A 25,997-nucleotide genomic window follows, 5' to 3' on the forward strand; every position below is an offset into this window, starting at 1 on the left:
TAGAGTAAAATTCGTTGTTTACTTCGGTAACGGCACGGTCCGAACAACTCCGATGGGAGCTGATCTGAGCGAGTTTCAGTATGAGGAGTTGCATTTTTCAAACCTAAAAACATGGCAGTTAGTCAGTTGAAGGAGTGGTTGACCGTGAATTTTGGGCTTAATCCCGAAGCATACACTGTTGGTGCACATGCTTTGTGGAGCAGTTCAAGTACCCAAATTTTCTGGCGGTTGAAGCCGATTGAGCGGACCTCTGAGTGGGTGCACTGGTTAGAAGCGTGCGAGCGCAGGGGAACTCACCTTATCGCCTTAATGCTTCCCGAGGCGAAGGAGGTGAATTCCCAGGAAGGTGAGGGTGAGTTCCATCTAGGCCAGAGCAGTCAAAGTTCTGATGCTGGCGGCAGCAGTTTCCAATCCAGGCAGAGTAGCCATGCAGCTGGTGGTCATGACAGTAGTGTCGAGCTTCAAAGCGAGGATGAAGAAGAAGACCAGATGAGCTTGACTCAGATGAATCCGGTGGATCCGATAATTCAGATGGCAATGATGAGGAGGATCTGATCCCCTCTTCTTGGAACCATGATTTGTCGGAGGCAATGATAGTGGATGATCGGGACGATTCTGCCTGGGAGTACAACATGAACACCATCTCAATTGGTGCTAGATATGCTGACAAGAGACATCTGCAGGAAGCAATCACTCAGTGGGCAATGAACACGCAAAGGGTATTCAGAACCACTATTTCAAGTCGAAATTCTTGACGATGGTCCGCGGCGATGCTAGATGTCCATCAAGGGTGCACAGGTACTTGTCCGAAGTATGACACAACATGGATTGTGAGTGACTTCGTGCCGCACACCTGTGTCCTTAAGAGTATGCTGCAGGATCACCGAAACCTTACATCCACTCTGATTGCTCGCCTGTTCTACAAGGAGATTGTAGAGAATACATCAATGGGGGTTTAAGCCATCCAGATAAGAGTTCACCTTCAATATAAGTATGAAATTTCATATGGCAAGGCATGGAGGGCTAAACAGACGGCACTGGAGAACAGATTCGGGACCTTCTATGATGCTTTTGACGGTGTCGTCCGTCTCCTCCATACATTGAAGGACCGGAATCCGGGCACCCATGTGGACATACAAGATTTTGTGATACCAGAGTTCCCTAATGTCAGGGTTCTGCGCAGGGTGTTTTTCGCATTCAGCATATGCATCGAGCCTTTCATGCACTGTCGTCCGGTGATGTGTGTAGATGGAACTTTTCTGACTGGCAGGTACAGGGGTCAGATTCTAACAGCCATTGGAGTGGACGGTAACAATCAAATTGTGCCTCTCGCATTTGCATCTGCTGAGAACGAGAACACTGCTAGCTGGTTATGGTTCTTCAGGCAGTTAAAAAAAAATCGATAGTAAAAGATACATTTTTGCGGCAAATTCATTTCACATTAATACTAAAACTAAAATTAAGATACATTGCAGCTGAAATTAAAATACGGCTTATCACTACAACGGAATTTAAGATACAACGATAAACTATAACTGAAATTCTGAAACATAGCCAGTACGATACATCACACTACTTTCTCTGCGTCCACCGTGACCATTTTCCAGACTTGTCGCCGCGTTCTTCTGCCGCTTGCGCCTCAGCGGCTCTTTCCCTTAGTCTCTTCCTCTCCGCTTCATGAGCATCCCTGCGCACCTCTTCCTCTGCAAACCTATGTGCAGCCTCATCATCCATCCTCTTCTGATTCACCTCGCGATTACGAGCTTGTTCCGCACTTAGTTTCTGTATCTGCCTCTCTCGCTCTGCTTTTTCATTAGCACGAACCTTTTCCTGACGCTCCTCCTCAAAGAACCTTTCCCATGCATGCCGGTGTTTCTCCTCAACCTCCTGGCGCGCTCAATCCGACTGATCCGTGTCTATCCAGTGAAACCATTTGCATAGGGGCGGGGGAGACTACAACACAAACAGTAACATTAAATCACATTCATAAATAAATTTATGCCTACATAAATTTAATTTATGTCGAAACATACCGGCGGCCTGGTGGACGACGAAGCTGAACTACGGGGTGGATCATGCTCATAGCTCGCACACATGAAAAATTTCATGCCGAACCAGTCGGAGAAATCCTCCACCCGCTTAACCTTAGCAATACGGCCGCACCAACACCGCTCCGCAGTCACACCCGGGGGCAAACTTTCAGCCTTCGCCTTCACCGGCCTAAACTCCTGGTCAGAGCACGACACACTCATGATGGCTAAGGGTGAGCAAACAGAAAAAAAAAGAGATAGAAGCACTTGTGCAGCGAAGAGTGTCGATGCCTGCTTTTATAGGAAAAAATCCGAGAGCGTGGCGGGAAAATATAGCGGGAAATAGTGGCGGGATACTATTGGCGGGAAGAAGTGGCGGGAAGGATGGCGGGGAGGAGTGGCGGGAAGGGTGGCGGGAAGGGCGGGAGGGAAACACGGCGGTGTGAACGGGAAAAGGCGGGAAAAAATTCAGCTGTCAAACACCTCGGGTTCACCTAACCCGAATTGAAGATATCGGGTTCAACTAACCTGAAATAGAGAAATCGGGTTTAACTACCCTGACTTAATATTCCCCTTCTATTTATTTTTCATCGACGCACGGTACCACGTATAATCGGGTTGGCCTACCCCGATTTCTTAAAATCGGGCTCCTCTGCCCCGATTCTCCATTTCGGGTTCCTAGACCCCGACGGTGTATTATTTCTGGAAAAGATGAAAAACGAGTATTATTTCTGGATTTAATAATAATTAGTGTATTATTTAAAAAAATCGCTCCAATAAATACTTTTTCAGATGAACACAATATTATCACAAAAATATCATGCAGATATTCTTTGAAAAAGAGAAGCTGACCTTGTTGTGCTCCATGCCCTAAGAAGAATTGTGTCTTAAAAAATCGAACTTTTCCCTAGGTTTTTTTTTCGTTTGAGCAAAATGTGCAGGACACACGAGCTTGCTATCTAAATTCAATACTTACTACTAACTCCATTCTAATGAATAAGGTTTATATTTTATTGAAAAGTCAATCTAAGAAAAGGTTGACCAAACATTTAGAAAATTCTATCAATCAACAAATATAAGCCTATTTATTGAAATATATTTCAAGATGTATTTAATTGTATTGATTTTTTATTTTGCATGTTAATATTTTTTGTAAAAGTTTAGTCAAACTTTAGATGGTTTGACTTTTTAAAAATAATGTAAGCCTATTTATTGGAATGGAGGTACTGAAAGACGCGTGTGTGTAGTGTGAGCACAAAAGATTAATTCATAATTGGCGCAGTCATAACATCTGAAAGTGACAACGGCATTGGGGTTCTCACTTATCCAAATTCAGTCCTAACCCAAAGAAATAAAAGCGTTTCAATTTTTTTTTTAAAGAGGGTCTGCTGAAAACACAGTTTCTTCGCTCCTTGGAATAGACGATACAATTGCAAGAACACAGGATTCTAAGCTATCACATAGTTACTTCTGCTTCAGTCTAATCAGAAACCGATACATGCCTAAAGAGTGGAGTGTGTCGGATTCGATGAGCGGTATAAATGAATTTTGCATAATTTGCTGCTTTTTATTTTCGGAACATTTCAAAAATAAATCAGGAAAAAATAATGGCTTCGCCCGGGTTTGAACCGGAGACCTTCAGTGTGTTAGACTGACGTGATAACCAACTACACCACGAAACCTTGGTTGATTTGTTTCGGCTCAAACACATGTTAAAACAGGTTTACTTTTTCTACACCTACACTATAGTCAGGAAGTCGCAAGGATCGAGTTCCGGTTTAACTTAAAGAGGTTTATTTGTACTCGCACGACGGCAAAGATCCTGCAGAATGAACACATGCAAAGCCTGACGCTTTCTTTTGTTTCGGTCAAAGGGGCAGCGATCCCCAATTTCACTTGATACTGACAAAACATTGTGATACATGCGAGAATCTCCAGGCTCCCAAAAAACGAACACGAAATGAATAAGCTTGTCAAGCCATTCCCCTGCTTACATTGTCATTGGTGTTTCAGCGTCAGTCTTCCTCTCCATTTTATCCCCATCTCGTGCTTCAATTTTCATTCAGGCACCCGACAACCAGGCCCTCTCGCAAACTCTTGGTACCCCTTGCTGAAGCAATTCAGCGCCTCTTTGCATATCAAGACTACCCTGTCCTACCCTGCCTGAAGACATGCCCAATACTGCAGGACAAGACAGAGGATTCTTGATGAAACATTTCTTCACGTGCAGATTAAGCCTAGCTGGGATGATCTCAGCTAAACACCAAAAACAACAGCGGGTTAATTTAGAGCACCCAAACAGGAGCTAACCTGACGCACCACAAGCAAGGAATAGATTTTTCGAAAAGAATAAATGGTTAATAACTGTTTCATCAGAGGTTCAGAAAACAAGTCTAGCAGTCTCCAATTCTGTTCTTATTTTCCATTCTGATTTCTGTAGCTATGGCTTTAAATGTCAAATGAGCCACAACAAAAATCATTATTTTGTGAGGTATTTTGCTTTCCAAAGCTATCAATCCCAGCAACAGATTTATACTTAAATTTGACAGAAAACGCTTTTGATTTTGACGACTTCCACTTCCACATAAGAACAACAGGATCTGGACCTAGAACAATCCCAGCCAAGGATTCTCTAGGAGAATTGTACTGATTTTGCTTAGATTCATCAAGCCATCTCCTCAAAGCAAGTGACTAGTGCCTCTGGTGCATATCACAAAATGGGGCTTGCAAATGCCATATAATTCAGGAAATCTCACTCAGCAATGTATAATTCAGAAAAAATCGCTCAGCTACGCAATGAGACCTTGATTAGTTCCATACAATCTGTCCGCAGAAAAAAGCAACTTTTTTGTTCTTTCTATTGAAAAAGAATATTTCTGCAACAGAATGAGTAATGTGGATCATCAATACAAGAAATTGCATCAGTAATGTGGTTCATCAGCCTGCTTGCACTTGAAGCCGTCGTCGTCGCAGACCAACATGTTGTAGAAGCTGGCGTCGTACAAGTCCACCGCCCCGTCGCATAGCGAAGATGTTGAGACACTCGTCTCGGTTCCGACGACACTACCGTTATCGCTGTTGCCACCGGCTTGTTGCTCGCCGCCGCCGGACACCACGGCGGCATCTCCGGCCTGGCATTGGTTGCTCCGGTCCTGCTGACATTGCCACTGCTGGTACTCGGCGTAGTAGTTGCTGTAGTCGGCGCCACACTCAGGGACGTCGCCGGAAGGATCAAAGTAGGAGCCGGCATTCTCCACCATCCCGCCGGCATAGGAAGTACTGGCTTGCGCCTCGGCGCATCCCTCGCCGTCCATCGCGGCGGCATCGTAGTTGTAGCTCGCGCCCGGCTGGTCTGGGATCGAGATGCAGTAATCGTCGTACTGGACCAAAGGGAGCTCATACTGGAGAGGAGTAGTGTAGTAGCCGCCGTCATGGACGATGCCACCGCCATAGGCGTCATCGAACTTGTAGCTCGGGCCCGGCTGCGCAGGGTCTGGGACTTGTTGTTCGGCGGCGGCGGCCCGCTGCTTCTTGAGCTTCCCGGTGACCTTGATGCGGGTGAGCACGGTGGCGGGGAGCGGCGGCGAGAGGATCTCGTACTCGTGCATGACGTAGCCGGTGCTGCTCCTGCCGTTGGTGAGGTAGAAGGAGAGATCGTAGCGCTTGTACCTGATGCTGACCTCGCCGCCGCCGGGGCGGACCAGGGTGACGGTTTCCTCGACCCCCTTCTGCCCCTGCCACACGCCGCCCTTGACGGTGCGGCTCCTGCGGCCGGCGTTGCGGGACGGGTCCGTGGCCGGGCCGAAGAAGAAGACGTGGTCGACGTCGCCGTACATCTGCAGGATCTCCCACGGCGGGGCGCTGCGGGGATCGTCCTCGATGATGGCGCGCGCGTAAGGGTTGGGGAGGTCGAGCGCGCGGGGGAGGAGGTAGTAGGCGACGATGTCGGCGTCAGTGGGGTCGAACTTGAATGCCGGCGGCATGCTCCGGCCGAACCCGAACTTGGAGGCTTCCATGGATGGGAAGGAGAGGATCCACTCTTCTTGCCCTGCTCTGCTGTGCGTCTTGGTTTCTTGCTCGGATCGATGGATGGAAAGGAGAGGATCCCCTGTTCTTGCTCTGCTCTGCTGTGCGTCTTGGTTTCTTGCTCGGGTCTATGGATGGAAAGGAGAGGATCCCCTGCTCTGCGGCGCGTCTGGTTTCTTGGTTTCTTGCCCGGATCGATGGGCGGAAGGGTTGCCTTGGGTTCCGGCGTGGATTCGCATTGCTAATATAGGCAACGAGGGGGAGGCCGAGGCCAAGGGCGCCGCCGCGTTGCTGATCTAGCTGAGCTCGACTAGGATTCGTCCTTTCTCGTCCAATAGAGCCGCGTCCGTGGGGTGCTCGGATCCGTGGATGGAAGGATCTAGCAGAGGTCCAGTCGGATTCAGAGCGTGCAATTCGACGGCCGAAATCATCCTCCTATTCCCTTTATGTACTGTAGAAGATTTGGATTTTAGATCCTAGGGATTGGAGGGGACGAACAGAAGAGGTGGGGAAAACAGTAGAAGCTTCATCGCCGAACTGGTGCCCCTCTGCTCTTGATAATTTTCTTTTGAAATTCAGCCACTACATTTCTTTTTGAGTTAAAAACATAATATATTAAGCTAGCAAGCCGCCTCATTAAAAACCTTCCAGCCCCCTTAGATACGCTGGTAAGAAAAAGAGTGCGTCTGAAACTTGCTGCCAAAATCAAACAATAATTACATCGTTAAGGAGAGTTTGCAGAATGAAACTAGGGGGTTCAGTAACCCAACTACAACTAGTGGAACTAGAGAGGCAGTTCCTAGCTATTTCATGAGCTACTTTGTTTGCATCTCTCTTACAATGCATAAAATCTACTTTCCCGATTCCTCCAGCTTGTACCAGAATGTCTGCATATATTGCCACTGCATTGCTCCAGATTTGGTTCGTTTCAGAACATAAGTTGATCACTTCAAGGGAGTCAGATTCTGCCTCAATATGAGTGTCCCCAAGACGATTTGCCAAAGAGAGCCCATGCAACATCGCCGTTGCCTCCGCCATATTGGCTGAAGCCACATGCGGTATAAACGTCGACGCTGCCGCGATGAAATCCCCTTTGTAGTTTCTCAAAACTGCTCTCGATGCACCTTTACCGGTTTCCAAACTGTATGCCGCATCGACATTCAGTTTAATTATAGACGATCTTGGTCTTTGCCATGTCTCCTTAGTCTCCAACGAGCATGACTTTACCTTTGCGGAATTAGCAGTAATCCCTTTTATAGAGTTTATGCATTGTGATATCAGCGGTACTTTTTCCCCGTGCGATAATTTTCTTCGGATCCACCAAATATACCAAGCAGCCACCACAACAATATTAGGTATCATGATCGAGTCATAGCCTGGGAGGGGTCTTACCGGAGTTTTCAGTATTTCCGCCAAGACTTGCGATCCCGAACGGCCATCAGTAATGTAGTTGGCAATCATAGTTCCCAACCCAAGAACATTCCAAATGGCTGTTGCGGCTGTGCACTTGAATCAAAAATGTAGTACATCTTCTCTTTCAACATTACACACCGAGCATATATCACTTGTACCAATATGTCTGCTTAGCAAGATAGCTTTCAGAGGTAGGACCCCGTGCAACACTCTCCATATATAAATTTTTACTTATGCAGAATCATCAAGCCTCCACAGAATTTTCCATGTCGGGTTATTTAGAGATGTACCTGATATTAGTGATCGACAGGTTACCCCATTAAATTGATGCTTCCATTCAACATGATATGCCGATCTTACTGAGAAAAATCCCGTCCTTGTGAAATGCGAGGAGATAAAATCCTCGAACCATTATTATTAAGGGGAATTTGAAGGATTATGTGTACATCAATCGGATGAAAGTTTGATTGGACAAGGTCTATATCCCATGTACCAGTGGTCGGATCCACCAGGTCCGAAACTCTGGATAGAATACAACCATTTCGTGGTGTGATAATGCTCCTATCCGGGCTTGATGGAATCCATGGGTCCTTCCAAATCTGAATCGGATCTCCACTTCCAACACTCCAAATATACCCTCGTTTGAAGGTTTGAATCCCTTCCACTAGGCCAGCCTTGGGACCCGCCTTTAGAATGTCTCCCGAGGGGTAATATTTTGCTCTTAGAACTTGGGCACAAAGAGAATTTGGACAATCAATTAATCTCCATACCTGTTTTGCTAGCATTGCAAGATTAAAAGAGTGTAGGTCTCGAAATTCCATTCCTCCCTCATTCTTCGGAAAACAAAGTTTCCACCAAGAGTACCAATGCATTTTTTTACCTTGATCATTATTACCCCACCAAAACTGAGCAACTAAATCAGTAATCTTTTTGCAAATATTTTTCGGTAGAAGGAATACCGATATTGCGTAAACTGGTATGGATTGAATTACTGCTTTCAACAGGATTTCCTTACCACCAATGGATAGTAGCTTCTCCATCCAACCTTTTAATCTTTGTAGGACTCTCTCTACAAAATGCATGAAGCAGTCGCTGCGATCCGCCCCCACAAGGGCAGGTAAGTCCAAGTATTTGTCAGATAGGGCATCTGTATTTATGTCTAGAATGTTTCACATCTCTTCTCGGACTTCAACTATAGTATTTGGGCTAAAAAAGATACTTGACTTTGCCAACATTATTCTCATTAAAACTGGGTAAATGCACCTCGAGATGGGATAAGGGCATCTCTACCGGACCGAGGCACTTACGTCAAAAATGTCCACGCATGTCCATTTACGTCAGCCCCTGGACACGAAAATGGTATGTGTTTGTTTGCGTCGGAGTGGCTCCAGCAGCCCAACGAATTTTGGGCGCGGGTCATTTTTGGTTCAGAAAACAGGTTAAACAATCAAATTACACGAAATTATAGCCATAATATTGGCTGGGGTCTCAAATAAGTTCAGCACATGGTACTACGTAAAATGGAGTCCAAAAGGGGCACAACATGGCCAGAACAGCAAATCTAGTCCAAAAGGAGGCCATGGTGCTTGACATTGGCGGCGTAGATCAGGGGTCTCGCACGCGGATTTCTGCGCGCTTCTTCATTAGCCAGGTCCTAGGGTCGTCATCCATGTTGCTCAAGTCGGTCAGCATGATCCTTGTGTCCTCGGCACGGGTCTTGGCCTCGGCGTCACGCAATTTGGCCTCGGCGTCTGCCTTTTTTGGCCTCGATGTCCATCCTTTGAACCTCTTTGATAAGGTTGAGGTAGATGGCAGTTGCGGGCTCTTTTTCCAGACGCTTCTTCTCGTCCCTTTTCTTCATGGTGGCTTAATTCTCGGCCATCATCTTCTACAAGGTCTGTGTGAACGCAAGTGATGCTGCCTCCCGGGCTAGATCGGTCTTGGTAGCCTTATGGCCCCGGGGAGGAGGTGGGAGGGCTTTCTGCCCATGATCGTCGTTTTCGCCATCGACGACAACCGTTGTTGTCCCATTCTTGACAGCTTCATCGTAGGCCGCAAAGCTTGTCTTCCACTTTTGCGCGTCCTTCGGCGGAATGGACCATATGGAAGCCCTTCTTATATGTTGTCTTGAACCTCTCCAAGGCTTGGGATATCTACAATTGGTTAAAGCCCGGACCATGGTTTGCAAATGATGTACATAGAATAGAATGATGATGATTGTTTGTTTACTACTGAAATCACGCCAACGCCGCTCATGGGGTTGTTCACAACATGTTCGACGGCGGAGGAGAACTTGCTTGTCTCTTGTTTGATGTAGTTCCATCTTTTTCTGATGGACTCTTCCATGCGAGGGTTTTTCATCTCGTAGGGCGCGTGACACTTTCTCTCATGATACTCCTGCACCACATTGTCCCAGTACACCTTGCCCTTTTGCTAGGCGCCATTAATGCAGTCATGGCTCGTCGCCAGCCACGCGTCGCACAAACACCTGTCCTCGTCGTCGTTGAAGCTGCAGGTCCCGTGGCTCTCCTCCTTCTTCTTGGTACCATCATCTGTGGTGAGGACATGCTCTGTTGGCGCCTCCTCAGAGTCGTCGATGCAGACAGTTGTTGCCTGCATGGGATGGGTAGAGAACAGTCGTGCACCATCGATGTCCACCCCATCCCGCGTCAATGGCCACTGATCATGCGACCATGTCCCGGCGCTGACGTCGCCAACAAAGCCGCCGCCGTAGAACATGGTGAAAGGACACGGATGTCGCCTAGAGGGGGGTGAATAGGCGATTTAAAACTTTTACGAGATGGGCTTAACAAATGCGGAATAAAACTAGCGTTTACTTTGTCAAGCCCAAAGCCTATATACTATTGTTCACCTATGTGCACCAACAACTTATTCTAAGCAATGGTTCACCTATGTGTACCAACAACTTATGCTAAGCAATACAAGCAAGTATGTGATAGCAAGATATATATAACTTCAAGCACGATGGCTATCACAAGGTAAAGTGCATAAGTAAAGAGCTCGGGTATAGAGATAACCGAGGCACGCGGGAGACGATGATTTATCCCGGAGTTCACACTCTTGCGAGTGCTAATCTCCGGTGGAGAGGTGCGGTTGCTTAGTGCTCCCGAACGCCACAAGAGGCTCACCTTGAGGTGTGGTTGCTCGATGCACACCAACGCCACAAAGGCCTCACCCCAAGATGCGGTACTCACACCACACACCGAACGCCACGAAGGCGCCTCACCTAAATCTCCGGTGACCCTCGCCACAAAGGCCTAGGTCACGGTTCCACTAAGGGATTTCCTTCGAGGCGGAAACCGGGCCTTACACAAAGATTGGGGCACACATCCACAACTTAATTGGAGGCTCCCAACAAATCGCCACAAAGGCCTAGAATCCGTCTAGGGTTCCAAGAACCCAAGAGTAACAACTTTCTTGCTTTCACCTCCACGAATCACCGTGGAGAACTCAAACCGATGCACCAAATGCAATGGCAAGAACACCACAAAGATGCTCAAGTCCTTCTCTCTCAAATTCCAACAAAGCTACAAAAGCTATTGGGGGAATAAGAGAGGAAGAACAAAGGAATTCACAAAGAACACCAAGATCAAGATCTAGAGAGTTCCACTCACAAAGAGATGGATTTGATTGGTAGAAATGTAGATCTAGATCTCCTCCTCCTTTTCCCTCAAATGGATTCAAGAATCATTGGAGGAGTAGAGGGATGTGGAAAGCTCTCAAGGTCAGTAATGGTGGAGAGCCAAAGGAGGAAGAAGAAGTGGGGAGAAAGAGGAGGAAGAAAGCCTTAAAAAGGGGTCTCAGATTTCTGCCCGTTGGGGCCAAAGCCGGCCTTGTTCCACCGGCAGTGCCGGGGTGGCCGGCAGTGCTGGCCTTTTTCCACCGGCAGTGCCGGCCCGGCGGCAGTGCCGGGGTGTTCCCGGCGGCAGTTCCGGCCCCCCTGTTTTTACCCAAACACCCGATACGAAAACCTCAAGAACTTTTGCATCCGGACTCCGATTTTGATGATCTTGGGCTCGTTTCGAAGCTAGTAACAAGCTCTACAAGATAATGCAGGGAACAATCATAGTCCAGCAAAGTAGGATAGAAACAAATGGATAAAGGTTTTACCTATCTATAAACAGCAAACCGGTAAAACCTCCAATATGGAAAATGCAACAACTTGAGTTAGGAAACTCGGATTTAGGTGAAACCAATTTTGTTGTAAAGAAGATGACAAGAGCTACCGCACAAAGAGTGAAAAGCTTAAGAACAAGTGGGGTAGGTTTTTCTATGTATTTTCGAGTGAAACCTCTCAATACGAGAAACCGAGAAAAACTCCAATATCGAAAACGCAACAAGTGATTCATGCGGAATCCGTTTTCGATGAACTAGAGCTTGTCATGAGAATAAGCACAAGCTCTAAAACACCATATGGATAAGATCGAAATAACAACCAAGAAAGATGATGCAAGGATGCAAAGGTTTGAGCTCTCCGAAGGATACGATCGAGTTACTCACTCGAGAGCCCTCTTGATAGTACGGCAACTAAACTATAAACCGGTCTCCAACTACACCATGAGACCGGTGAGAAAGAAACCCTATCAAGATAAAACCTTAACCTTGAGTATTCCACTTGAGCTTGATGATGACGATCTTGACCGCAACAAGATGGAACACCTTTCTTGATTGTGCTTGCTTGACGAAGTCTTGTGGATTGCTCCCCCATAATCCACCATGGGAGAGCTTCTTCTTCGGCACATCTTCACATATCCATGATCACCATATGGATGGCAAGCTTCAAGCAAATGATCTCTTAGATATGGCTCATCTTGAACTTGCACATCATTTCTTCATTCTTCATCATGTTGATGTCTTGAAGTAACTTGAGGGCTCACTTCATCTTCATCTTCAAGACATACTTGACACTTGATATCCTCCATCAAATTCTTCTTATTGCAACCTTGAAGCCAACATATGGTTCAAGAATTGCCTATGGACAACTCCTACAAATATAACTCAATGCAAACATTAGTCCATAGGGATTGTCATTAATTACCAAAACCACACATGGGGGCTCCATGCAATTTCAATCTCCCCCATTTTGGTAATTGATGACAATCTCTTTGAGAGGGTTTATATAAGGAATTTAAGTAACAAACAAGTTGAACATATAGAGCAAACTCCCCCATAATATATGCATGTGTGAATGATCTTGAATTTCATTGCATATATTGGCATTCAAAGCCTAGTGGAGTTTCCTCTAAATATTCAACTATGCAAAGCAACAAGATGCAATGCAATAAAGGCACATGCTTAAGCACAAAGCAAGGACATAGCCAAATTCCCTTAAACCCTCCAAACTTCTCCCCCATTGGCACCAATTGCCGAAATGGGTGAAAATTTTAGAAGGCTAAAATAGTGAGAGTTCCTTCATAGCGTGTGCATTTCTCATAATTTGAGTGGAATCAAATGCACGTATCCAATGACGAATATTCGGAAGGAATCACACTAGATAGGATCAAAGATTGCACAAAGATAACAAAGACAAGAAGCTTCAACAAATGAAGCAAGCAACCAAATGAACCACAAAGAAGATACCAAAAGAAAGATAGATATTATTATAAGATCAAGAAGATTGCTATAAATAATATGAGGAAGCTCCCCAAGGTTTGTGCACAAAACTAGACAAATTGCATTGGAGTATAAAGTGCACAAAACATGGAATCATTACTCCCATAATATCATTCAAAACAAAAGATACCAAGTGAATCAAATTTTAATGATCACCACAAAATAGTGCCTTAAATAAAATGAGGAAGCTCCCCAAGGTACATGCATAAATTAAAATGTTGCATTTGAATACAATATGCATAACATGGAATCCTCACTCCCTCATTACTATTTAAAACACAAACATTTGCAGTAGATCATAGATAGAAGAATAAGCTTAACACTTGCAACAAACAAATAGTTGAGCAACAAGTAAGAGGCACCATAATAAAAAGGCTCAACCAAGAGGATATGTGAAAGGCATGATAAAGCATATTATAAGACTATTACAAGGATAAAAAAATATCATCATAGTCTTCAATGAATTATATTGCTTAGCATGACCAATCAACATGCAATAAATAAATAAGATATCAAAAGGAGACGTATCATCTCTTATGTGTATAAGTTTCTCTAAGTGGGCAATATCACAAAGATATTTATCCACAAAGAAACATGCACACACAAAATAGATATGCAACAAATATAGCATGATATCCAAGACGAAGTCATGCAATATACCAATAAGAATTTTTGCTTAATAGCATGGCCAAAGGCACAATTTTATCTTATGGTACATTCATGAACTTCAACCACAAACATCTAAAATACATCACAAATATCAAAAAGGGATAGAAGATAGTTGGGATGCATTGAGAAAGGAAACAAGTATCACAAAAGAAGATACCAAAAGAAATAACTCAATTTGCACTTTCATCGATATTGCACATGTGTGAGGTTTGAGGAAAAGATATGCAATAAAATTGCTATATAGACATAGTTGGGATGGATGAATCATGAGCATGATTTAATATACCTCCCAACAAATGCACTCATCTCAAATTACTCACATTCACAATAAAGAGGTTTCATTAAGACTTTAGCAAGAAGCACAACATTTGCAAATCAAGAGATTCATGCCAAGATGCAACCACATGGTTGGATGCAAGAACAATATGCATGAGAAGATACTTGTTACCGAGATAGCATTCGTGAGGATGTAGTAGATATGTGTTCGTTGACCATCCTAGCTTGCCTCAAGTTACCATTGAGTCACCACTTCTCCCCAAGGGTGAGACAACCATCCAATGCATATCCATTGTACCTAACACAAAGGTAAGTACAAAATGGTCCCCAAACTAATTGGGTCCGAAGTAGTTAGACACACTACAACATATAGGACAAACTCCACAATTCTATGTGCATATAGATATGAAAATGAATTTCATGCACATCTTAGCCAAATTCGAATTTGATGGAGTTTACCCTATATATTGGATCAAAGAAAGTAACACATGCCATAAGATATACATATATTAAATATGCATGCACAATACTTTCAAGAACCAAAGGAAGATACAATTTGGACAAAACACCAAATAAATCAAGAGAGAATGGTTGCCCAAATTATATCAAAGAATCAAATCAACACAAGATTGACTCCAAAGACTTATCTCATTATCAGAAGCTAATTAAGCCTAAGCACAAAGGAATGAGATAACCAACTCCCAAGAGAGCAAGGTTCCAACGAATAAACCAAACCCTCGAAACTTTTTATGATGGCACAAAGTACCAAAAAGAAAGTTTATGTCTCCCAAAACCAAACTTTTGATAATGATCAAGAGATGTTAAGCATTCTAACAAAAATAGGAGAGCTCCCCCAAGATTAGTGCATTATCTAGGATTTTGCATATGAATACTAAATGCACAAAACTAGGATCATCACGCTACCTATATCTACTAAAATGCTAAGAAAGTTTGAATAGACAAATTAGATCCATAAGATGCAAGGAAGACACATGGGAGTCAAAGCACAACACATTCATGGCAATAAATAAGACAATTTAAACACAAGAGCCAATGTAAATATGATCAATAAATTTCTACCCAATAATTTATTACCACTTGTCCTAGGACAAGAGGTATTAGGAAATATTTCCGGTGGTAGTTTGTAAGTATACATAAGATCATATTTACAACGAATAAAGCATATGGTAAAAGATAAGAGTTAACCATCATGCAAGGAGAGTTTCTTGATAGCTTCAATTAGTCATACCAACATGCAAAGCAATTAATAGTATTCATACCAACATGCAAAGCAATTAATAGTATTCATACTAACATGCAAAGCAATTAATAGTATTCATACCAACATGCAAAGCAATTAATAGTATTCATACCAACATGCAAAGCAATTAATAGTATGACTTGAAGCACATGGTTTTCCAAAAATGTATTGAGGGACACGTTGTGAAAAACCATGCCAAGAAAAACTTTCACAAATAAGATCCACAAAGATATTAGCAATGAAGCTATTTAAGCAAATTGGAGCTTGTTTGAGCAAACATGCCACACATGAGAGAGATAATTTACGATATCAATTCTATGTGACACAACCTCAAATGTTCACATTTTCTAGGCTTGTAATATGCACAAAGCTTATTACTCCCCCATAATATGATAAGGAATTTATTTTCACAAGAGGCAAATAAGATCCAACTAGAGATATTAATGGACATTAGAATTTGAATTTCTCATGAAGATGACATACCACATAGAGACTAGATAATCTTGCAATATCAATTCTAAGTGATATTCCTCATGTACACACATTGTTAGGATCATGAAATTCCCAAAGAAATATCACTCCCCCAAAATGGGATAGTCCATTAATCGCTCATAAGAGCCATATAAGATACAACAAGATGCAAAGTGGCTCCAACACAAACACAAATACATGGTGTGCAACCCAACATGCATAGGCTTGATTTCTCAAGAAAAGCAAATAGGAATCACAACATATACAAACACATGTTAGGAACAAAAACTAACACATGCAAAGGGGCGAGTCACTTTCAATATAAATGAGTTGAGCACATGTTACCGCAAGGAGGAACATTGAATATATGATAGAAGCAAGATAACCAAGACTTGGCTTGAGATGATATAAATGATGAAGATCCCTTAATTCTTCATGATGTATCCTAGTCTCCAATGCCCTCCAACAAGCACCTATTGATCAAGTTTTGGAATGTTGGTCCCCAACTAAGTTGGGTCCTAAGAGGTTAGTCACAATAGGCTTGGCAACCCAAATGGTTCTTTTCTTGACACCACTTTGAGCACCAACATATTTGGCAAACACATTGCCACCCTCATCCTTACGAAGAGAATAAACATCATCAATGGAGATAGAGTTGGATGAGGTACCAATAGTGCAAAAAGAGGAGATGTGGCCCTTCTCACGGCATATGTAGCAAGTTCTTTTCTTCTCCTTCTTCTCACTAGATTTCTCCACAATGGGAGCATTGGCTTGATTCTTCTTGGGAAGTGGCATTTCTTCAACTTGAGGTTGAATATGAGTTTGAGCTTGAGGCCGCTTCCCTTTTGCTTCTTCTTCAAAGGGCAAGATCTAACATGATGCCCTTCAATTTTGCACTTGAAGCAAACAATCTTGGCCGGGTCTTTGACTTGTAATTGGCCCTTCTTAGTCTTGTTGTTCTTGGACTTTTTCTTGTTGTTGGAGTTGAATCCAAGTCCACTCTTGTCATTGGGGGATTGTTGCACACTTAACATCTTGTCAAGTTTGCATTTCCCTTCATGACCCTTTACCAAGTCGTTCTTCAAAGAAGAGACTTGGGCCTTGAGCTCTTTGATTTCCTCTACATGGTTAGCAACAACACAAGTACTAGAGGAAGTAGAACCTTCATTGTTAGAGCAACAAGGCAAGGAATATAATTCATCACAAGATTTAGCAATATTATGAGTGGATGAATTACTAGGACTAGCACATGGCAATATAACATTTTGAGGATTAGTGATATGTCAACACCCGGATTTTTAAGTCCAGATGCCTATTATGCCGTACATCGCAATCCCAGGAATATTGTTGTTGCGAGACATAATAGTTGAATATCATAGAGTCATCATTTATTACAACACATAATCGTCTTACAAAGGTAGATCACATGATCCAAGTATTACAATAATAGTTGATCTATCGATCAACGAACATCACAAATAGCGGAAGCGAAGTAGTAGTGGCTATCTAATCCACGAGGCCAACGCTTGACGTCGGGAGCGGTCCTAGTTGTCGTAGACGTCCCGCTGTCCATCTTCCTCGTACTGCTGTTCACCTTCATAGTCCGGCCATTTGAATAGCCGGGGACAAAGCCATGAGTACTTTAAAGTACTCGCAAACTAATACTAGTGTAAGCACCATCAATTATAGTAAGGGGATACTAAGCTCTAGGTTTATTTGCATAAAGCCAAGTTTATTTCATAAACATTTAGAAAAGACTCTTCATTTGCTAAACTAACTCAAGTGGGAACATTAGTGTCATTCCCACAACTCTGTTGTGATTCAATTCAAAGTCACCATTCACCTTTCAAATTCAGGTCCCAAGTCATATGTCATATTTTTGAAAATGGTCTGATGACGGAACAGTATGGCCTTTCCAACCGTCCATAACCGTGGACGCGGCTATTCGAATAGTTCTACACTCTGCAGAGGTCGTACACTTGTGCCACAATATTTGCAATAATCCGTCAGGGTTAACTGGCCCTGATTTACCATACTCCGTATGCGGACTACCAACCATAACCTTTCACTTACATACTCTAGTATAGGCACCTCTCCCCATGAGCTTGGCCTCCCGGTGAAAACCGCAGATCAACCCGGGAACCGCACGGGGCTTGGGCCGGACATTCACCTCATTCCACGTCATATCGCATCGTTTTGTTTGTTGTAGAGGCAGCCCTCGGCCTAACCCCGATGACGCTTGTTTAGAGGGAACCCATACTAAAGCACATAAATTTCTAGTTAAGCCCTTACCCATATTGGGTATTGTGGGGGTACTTTCAAATTGGAATGGTATCGCATCCGAACCCAACCATCAGTTTTGTAAAATTCACCAAGTCATTCACCAGTCATATTCACCTTCAAAATCTTTCAATAGAATGAAGCATCATTCCAAGGTTTTCAAAGTCATTTCATTTCACATGATCCCATCTAGAGTAGTCAATTCTATTTGTTTAGCACTAGCAATTAGTCATGAGGGGTGCTAACTAGCTTGTCTTGCTCTAGGCTAACTTTGATGCTCTTGTTCTACTCTATATCTAAACCAAGTGAATCATGAATCAAAAAGGTAAACTTTGATAAACAAAATTTAGAAAAGCTTGTAAAGTAAAGCTGGGAAATAGGAGCATTAAGCATAAAGTAAAAAATATTGGTGCCTTGCTCTTGTAGAGCTTTGCACAAGGGAACCTTGCAAGAGTGTTAGCTTGCCTTGATTGGTGTATTGATCAAAGTTTTCCGGCTCTTCCTCCCGGTAGAATACCTCTTCCTCTTGATAGTCTCCGGTACTAGCGTCTATAAACGAATACGAGGATACAATCACCAAACAACACTTAAGTAATCTTAATTAGCCTTATTGGCTCACACACAAAGGATCTAGCATCACTACTTAACATTTATCCAACAATTATTCTAGGGTTTCATTATTTAATGTTAGGAAAAATAATTTCCTCTCATTAAAAATTGGAATTAGGGTTTTTCTTTGGGTTGGGAGAATTAATTTCCTCTCATTGAATTCTTCTTAAGATTTAATCTTCTCAAATAACCAGGGATGATCCCATGTTGACCAAGGTCAACACTTCACACTTAGTATTTGAGAAAAGTGATTTAAATGAGATTCATCATCTCATGTGATTTAAATAACTAGTGCAATTTAAATACTATGTTGATTTAAATTCTACAAGTGAGCAAGTATGAGCCTAAGCATTTAAAGGTCAACACATTACTTCATATCACTTGTGAGAATGATTTAAATGAGGTGCTACACCTCATAGATTTAAATTCCTAAAATTTGCTATAGTTTAAATGAGCTAGTATTGACTACATAGCCAATATTTTGATTCTAGCCCATGATCATGCAAAACAACTATGCTATATTTTTGCATAAACAATTGGATTATGTCAAATGTGATTTATTAGAGTTGGAATCAACTTAAAATCATTTATAGATAATTTCTAAAATTTATTTGAAGTCAGAAAAGGCCCTGCCTTGTTATTTTTATCATTTAAATTTTATTTCGAATTTGGACATGAGGCCTGTGGCATTATTTAGATAATTTCATGAGCTTTCTAAATATATAAAATTTGCTAAATTTGGTTCAGTAGATTTCAAACTATTTAAATTTGAAGTGGCAGCAGTATTGAATTTGAACTAAAATAGATTAAATCGAATTTGAAATCCTGGGCCACGCGGGAAAACAGAATGGGCTAAACAGGCTAACCGACTGGGCCGGCCCAACTAACGTTTCACAGCTGCGGGCCGGCCTGACATAGGGTCCCACGCGTCAGTCTCTTTTTAACCCGAAACGGTACCTGGCAGCGTGCGCCGTTAGATCGGACCGTGGATCGACGGCCGAGCGTCGTCGTCGTCGACGGGGGAGGAGAGCGTGCTGCGCCGGCGAGGTAGGGGGTCGGAGAACGCTGGAGGTCGCCGGCGGTCGAGGGCGGGGGTCGAGGCGAGGTTGTCGAGGGTGTAGAAGACCCTGGTACCGCGGCGAGGCTCGGGGCTGCTCCAATCGATGGCGATGGTCTGCGAGCTCCGGCGGGTGTGAGCTTGCGATTGGGGCTGCTCCGGCGAGGTCTGGTGAAATTGATCGGTGGAGAAGGCTCAGTGAGAGGAGGGGAGTGAATGGTGTGTAGAGAGAAGGCGCCGATTGTCTCCATTTATAGGGTCGTGTGGTGGCCGCGGGGTGCTGGGAAGGATCGACGACGGTGAGATCGTTTCAGGACGCGAAGGGGCAAGCTAGGGCGAGCATCGTGTAGGCGACGTCTAGGCGGTGCTAGCGTGCTTGATGGCGCGTCCAATGATGGCCTGTGGCGCCCTGGCGACGGTGGTGTACTTGCAGTACGGGAGCGGCAGGACGTCGATCATGGCGACGGTCAGGAGGCGTGCGCGAGCTAGGGGTGGTGTCTAGGAGGTAGCTGGGGTAGTGGTGATCATGCTTGGCAAGTGGGAGAGGGAGAGAAGGTCGACAGCGCTCGGGCGAGGCGGTGTACTGCGGCGTCCAGGATGGTGTCTGGGCGCGCTCACCGCATGCGTGGACACGGCGTGGCAGGTACTGGGCGTGCAACGTTTGGCCAAATGCGTGTGTCTCCTTGCTTGGGGCTGGTACGAGCCTGCTTAGGGTGATGCAGGGAAGGTAGTAGACATGGTGTAGTAGAGAGTAGGGGCTCAGATCGAAATGGAGTGAGGGTGGCCGGCATGGTACATGACATGGACAACTTGATCATGCCAATGCTTTAATCGACCAAACCAGTACATGTCTTGATGCAGGGGAGGTACCAGAGTGTGATGATCACCAATGGAAAGTAGTGGAGGCTTTGGACCAGAGGTTAATAGTGTGTATTGCAAATCTGAAATTATGCCTGCAAGGTGCTCGATTAAATGGCCGCATGAAGAAAAATTTAGAATTTTGCAATTCTTTTTGGTGGAGTTCATTTATATAATAGATGTGATTGAATGGTGGGGGTGGTGGTCAATTTGGTCAAGGTTTGTGAGATTCCAAATTTGGTATGATCTTCACATAGTTTCAACATCACCACTTGTCAAAATCATACTGGTCAACCTGGTCATCATTAGCAGAGATGGTCAACATGAAAGTTGTTAACCTTGACATGGTCTTGGATGAAATGGTCATAGTTGACTAAGTTTGGTTTGAGAGTTGAGAAATACAGGGGGGTAAAGTGGGGAACATTTTATAAAACTCACTTTTGACTATTATCACATGTATGAAGAAATCTTGATTTCTTTGGGTTTGATTCTTGATCCAAGGATGCATTTGTGTTAGTTTATCACTTTAAAGTATTTTAGAAGCAATGGGACAAGCAATTGTGGCCTAGGTTAAGGAATTGCAATTTGGCATATTGTGTATGTGAGGGAAATTGGGAATTCCTCACCATTTGATTTCTTTTTATTTGAATTGACTTTGGTTGACTCTAATGTGGTTCTTATGAGTTTAGTAACATTTTAAGAGCATTGAGACTAAATTAAATGGTCTTGTTCAAAGATTTGCAAATTTGGCCTTAAGACATAAGAGGTGGTGTGTCCAATTTTAATAAACTTGTCAAGGGTTTATCTTGCTTCACTTGGACATGGGTTAGGGTTTATTTAGTGTCATATTAGGTTTAGAGATGGTTTCACACTATTTGGTCAAGGTTTAGAGACCTAGGTCAATGTTTGGTAAAATGCCTATGTGTCACATATGCTTTTATGCATATGTGGTATTTTATTTTTAATTTGACTTGGTTTGACCTCATTGGTTTTGTGGAATGTTAAAATGATATATGGAGGTGATCCAACCATTCACACAAGTCCTAGGGTTAGTTTTCTTAAATTCTCATATTTACTATTTTACTCTCATATGCCTCCATGGCATTTTTAGTTTTCTTTTTATTCTTTTTGGTTTCAACCTAGAAATGATTTAAGAAGTACTATATAAGGTTTATAAAGCTTTTCCAATCCTTTAAGTAAAGTGGAAAGGTCTAGGGTAAATGTTGATAATGGTAGCCATAGGCACATATGCCTTTTCCTTATTTAATTTCCTTTTATTTTATTTTCACTAGAATGGTGATAGGAGAGGTGAGGTTTAGGGTTTAAAATTACTTCAAATACTAATAACAAGCAATCATAGCAATAACACAAGAATTAAGCAAGATCACTATGTATCATACTCAATTTAAGAAAAGTTTTTGTTGGTTCCAAAATTTGGAACTAGGGAAATTCATTTGTTTTGTTTTGAAATTCTTGGGATGTTACAAACCCTTCCCCCTTAAACAAATCTCGTCCCGAGATTTTAAGAAAAGTTAGGTTCCTAAGAGAGATTGAGCATTTTGATTAACAGGAAGACATACTTGTCATGGTCTGGGGTGCTTCCTGGGCTTCAGTGGCAGTCATGTGGTAGAGACGGCCGTTATTGTTGTTCTGGTTCCTTCTACCTGCGAAGCGACGCTGTTGCTGGGCAGGTGCAGCAGTGTTGGCGGCGATCTTGGCAAGCTTCTTGGGGCACTTATTGGAGTAGTGGCCCACAACTCCACATTCATAGCAGTTGATCGTGGATTTGTCCTTGGGGTTGACGGGAACAGTGTTGCTTCCAGTCCTCGGGCCAGTGTTGGTGTTGTTGTTGTTCCCATTGTTGCTGTTGCTGTTGGGGTTGTTGTTGTTGTGGTGGCTGTTGTTGTTGTTGTTGTTGTTGTTGTTGCCTCCGGGCTTCGGGGGTCCTCCGTTGTTGTTGGCGTAGTTGGGGCGATAAGTCTGAGCAGGGGGTTTGTTGTATCTTGGGGTGAATCCTCCAGAGGAGTTATTGCGGTACTTCTGGGTATGGTGGGGTCCACTCTGGTTCATCATTCTGCGCTTGCGGTTCTCATTGGCCTGATGCAGCTTTCCTTCCATCTGTATGGCTGAATCTACGAGGGCTTCTAAGTCAGCGAACGGAATGTTCACTAACACAGTTTGCATCTCGTCATGCAGTCCGTTCAGAAATCTTTCCTTCCTCTTCTCATTGGTGTCGGTCTCATCCGGGGCGTACCTTGACAGAGTGAGAAACCTGTCACGGTATTCCACCACGGACATTTTTCCTTGCTTGAGTTCACGGAACTCGTCTCTCATCTTCTTGATCAGTCCTTGGGGCACATGATATTTGCTAAACTTCAGCTTGAAGTCTTCCCAGGTCATCATCTGTCCCGCATTCATTGCACGGGCACTTGTCCACCAGGCTGCGGCAGGTCCCGACGTGTAGTGGGTGGCAAACAAGTACTTTTCTGCGGCTTCCACTCCCGCAACTTCGAGGTTGTTCTCCATGGTCTGGAGCCAGTCACAGCATCTAGGGGCTCCTCAGTCTTGTTGAACATCGGTGGGTTGGTGTTCTGAAAATTCTTCAACTTTGACCCAGGGTGATCATGGTTTCCGTGGCCTTGATTGTTCTGAGCTATCTGTTGCAGTGCAGCAATGTTTGCTTGGCGTTCAGCTCTCTCGACTTCCCGGTCTGCCATCATCGTCTGCAGCAGTTGCATCATGGCATCCTGGGTGGTGTTGCGGGTTGGTGGGGCCATCTGAACATTGAGGTAGATGATAAGATAAGAGGGAAGTTTCTATGGTTTGTTTTGTTAAAGTTTTAAAAAGTTCATAATATTGAAAACTTGAGTAGTGTTGCGGGGGTAAAAACCAACAACACTTTTTTCATTCATACCAAGCATCATACATTACAAAGCTAACACACCGTTGGTTTGAAGAACCATTCATCGCTCTACGATACAAGGGGATCCCGATACAACTCACACCTACTTAAGTGCTTGGGTGATACTACTCTTCGGGGTGGAATTCCGCGTCTTCACGGGTAATGTGCTTGGCGAGAGGCGAGGGCGTTGTCCAAATCCTCGAGGGTTTTGTACTGCTCGAACTCCTGAGGTGCTTCATAGGGGTTCATCTTTGGTTGTGGTGGAGGCATGGTCATCGGTCTTCCCATGGAGTCATGTCTTGGGTAGTAGATGAAACGAGTGTTCTTGATCTTGTCCTCATTTTGTCCACACAGACGGAAAATTGCTTCTTGCATAGCTTTGTCTAGCCCTTCCTTCCAAGTGTTTCCCGTTACAGAAAACCATATGGTTTCCCATACCGGGGCATCAAGCTTCCTTCGTAGATCAGTAGAAACGTCCCACTGAGGTGGTTCTCCTAACTGAGCTTTGAGGGGTATTCCGAAGAATTCGGGATACGGGTGTCCTAGATAGTCCACTAGTTGCTTCAACTCCTTTTCAAACCTTTGGTCGCCTCCGGAACCAAGCTGATAGGACTCCCATTGGTACTCCATCTGTGAGCAATGAGGATGGGTAAGTTAATAAAGTGATCAAGTGTGCAAAATTTTATGTGCAATTCCAAAGAAAAGTAGAGCATGGATTTTTTCTTTTTTTAAAAAAGATCTTAAGATAAGGGTGAGAATAAGTTTTCAGAAATATTCACTTTCTTTGATTTGAAACTAAGTTTTTCGGACGTCCATTCTAACTAGGGTCTCCTAAGGTCAAACAATGGCTCTGATACCAACTTGTCAACACCCGGATTTTTAAGTCCAGATGCCTATTATGCCGTACATCGCAATCCTAGGAATATTGTTGTTGCGAGACATAATAGTTGAATATCATAGAGTCATCATTTATTACAACACATAATCGTCTTACAAAGGTAGATCACATGATCCAAGTATTACAATAATAGTTGATCTATCGATCAACGAACATCACAAATAGCGGAAGCGAAGTAGTAGTGGCTATCTAATCCACGAGCCAACGCTTGATGTCGGGAGCGGTCCTAGTTGTCGTAGACGTCCCGCCGTCCATCTTCCTCGTACTGCTCGTTCACCTTCATAGTCCGGCCATTTGAATAGCCAGGGACAAAGCCATGAGTACTTTAAAGTACTCGCAAACTAATACTAGTGTAAGCACCATCAATTATAGTAAGGGGATACTAAGCTCTAGGTTTATTTGCATAAAGCCAAGTTTATTTCATAAACATTTAGAAAAGACTCTTCATTTGCTAAACTAACTCAAGTGGGAACATTAGTGTCATTCCCACAACTCTGTTGTGATTCAATTCAAAGTCACCATTCACCTTTCAAATTCAGGTCCCAAGTCATATGTCATATTTTTGAAAATGGTCCGATGACGGAACAAGTATGGCCTTTCCAACCGTCCATAACCGTGGACGCGGCTATTCGAATAGTTCTACACTCTGCAGAGGTCGTACACTTGTGCCACAATATTTGCAATAATCCGTCGTGGTTAATCGGCCCCGATTTACCATACTCCGTATGCGGACTACCAACCATAACCTTTCACTTACATACTCTAGTATAGGCACCTCTCCCCATGAGCTTGGCCTCCCGGTGAAAACCGCAGTCAACCCGGAAACTGCACAGGGCTTGGGCCGGACATTCACCTCATTCCACGTCATATCGCATCGTTTTGTTTGTTGTAGAGGCAGCCCTCGGCCTAACCCCGATGACGCTTGTTTAGAGGGAACCCATACTAAAGCACATAAATTTCTAGTTAAGCCCTTACCCATATTGGGTATTGTGGGGGTACTTTCAAATTGGAATGGTATCGCATCCGAACCCAACCATCAGTTTTGTAAAATTCACCAAGTCATTCACCAGTCATATTCACCTTCAAAATCTTTCAATAGAATGAAGCATCATTCCAAGGTTTTCAAAGTCATTTCATTTCACATGATCCCATCTAGAGTAGTCAATTCTATTTGTTTAGCACTAGCAATTAGTCATGAGGGGTGCTAACTAGCTTGTCTTGCTCTAGGCTAACTTTGATGCTCTTGTTCTACTCTATATCTAAACCAAGTGAATCATGAATCAAAAAGGTAAACTTTGATAAACAAAATTTAGAAAAGCTTGTAAAGTAAAACTGGGAAATAGGAGCATTAAGCATAAAGTAAAAAATATTGGTGCCTTGCTCTTGTAGAGCTTTGCACAAGGGAACCTTGCAAGAGTGTTAGCTTGCCTTGATTGGTGTATTGATCAAAGTTTTCTGGCTCTTCCTCCTGGTAGAATACCTCTTCCTCTTGATAGTCTCCGGTACTAGCGTCTATAAACGAATACGAGGATACAATCACCAAACAACACTTAAGTAATCTTAATTAGCCTTATTGGCTCACACACAAAGGATCTAGCATCACTACTTAACAT

General features: G+C 43.5%; 1 protein-coding gene and 1 non-coding gene across 2 annotated transcripts; both read right to left on the minus strand.

Annotated features, from left to right (window-relative positions):
• Nucleotides 1-3,638: 3,638 nt before the first annotated feature.
• On the minus strand, nt 3,639-3,712 carry TRNAV-AAC. The gene has a single exon. It is a non-coding gene; the product is annotated as a tRNA-Val (tRNA).
• Nucleotides 3,713-4,768: 1,056 nt separating this feature from the next.
• Nucleotides 4,769-6,268, minus strand: LOC124699416 (NAC domain-containing protein 23-like). The gene has a single exon (XM_047231724.1). It carries the CDS (start codon nt 6,044-6,046, stop codon nt 4,952-4,954), a length of 1,095 nt encoding a protein of 364 aa, XP_047087680.1. The 5' UTR covers nt 6,047-6,268; the 3' UTR covers nt 4,769-4,951.
• Between the last annotated feature and the right edge of the window lie 19,729 nt (nt 6,269-25,997).

The sequence above is a fragment of the Lolium rigidum genome, chromosome 3, assembly GCF_022539505.1.
Source record: "Lolium rigidum isolate FL_2022 chromosome 3, APGP_CSIRO_Lrig_0.1, whole genome shotgun sequence".
Classification (NCBI taxonomy): domain Eukaryota; kingdom Viridiplantae; phylum Streptophyta; class Magnoliopsida; order Poales; family Poaceae; genus Lolium; species Lolium rigidum.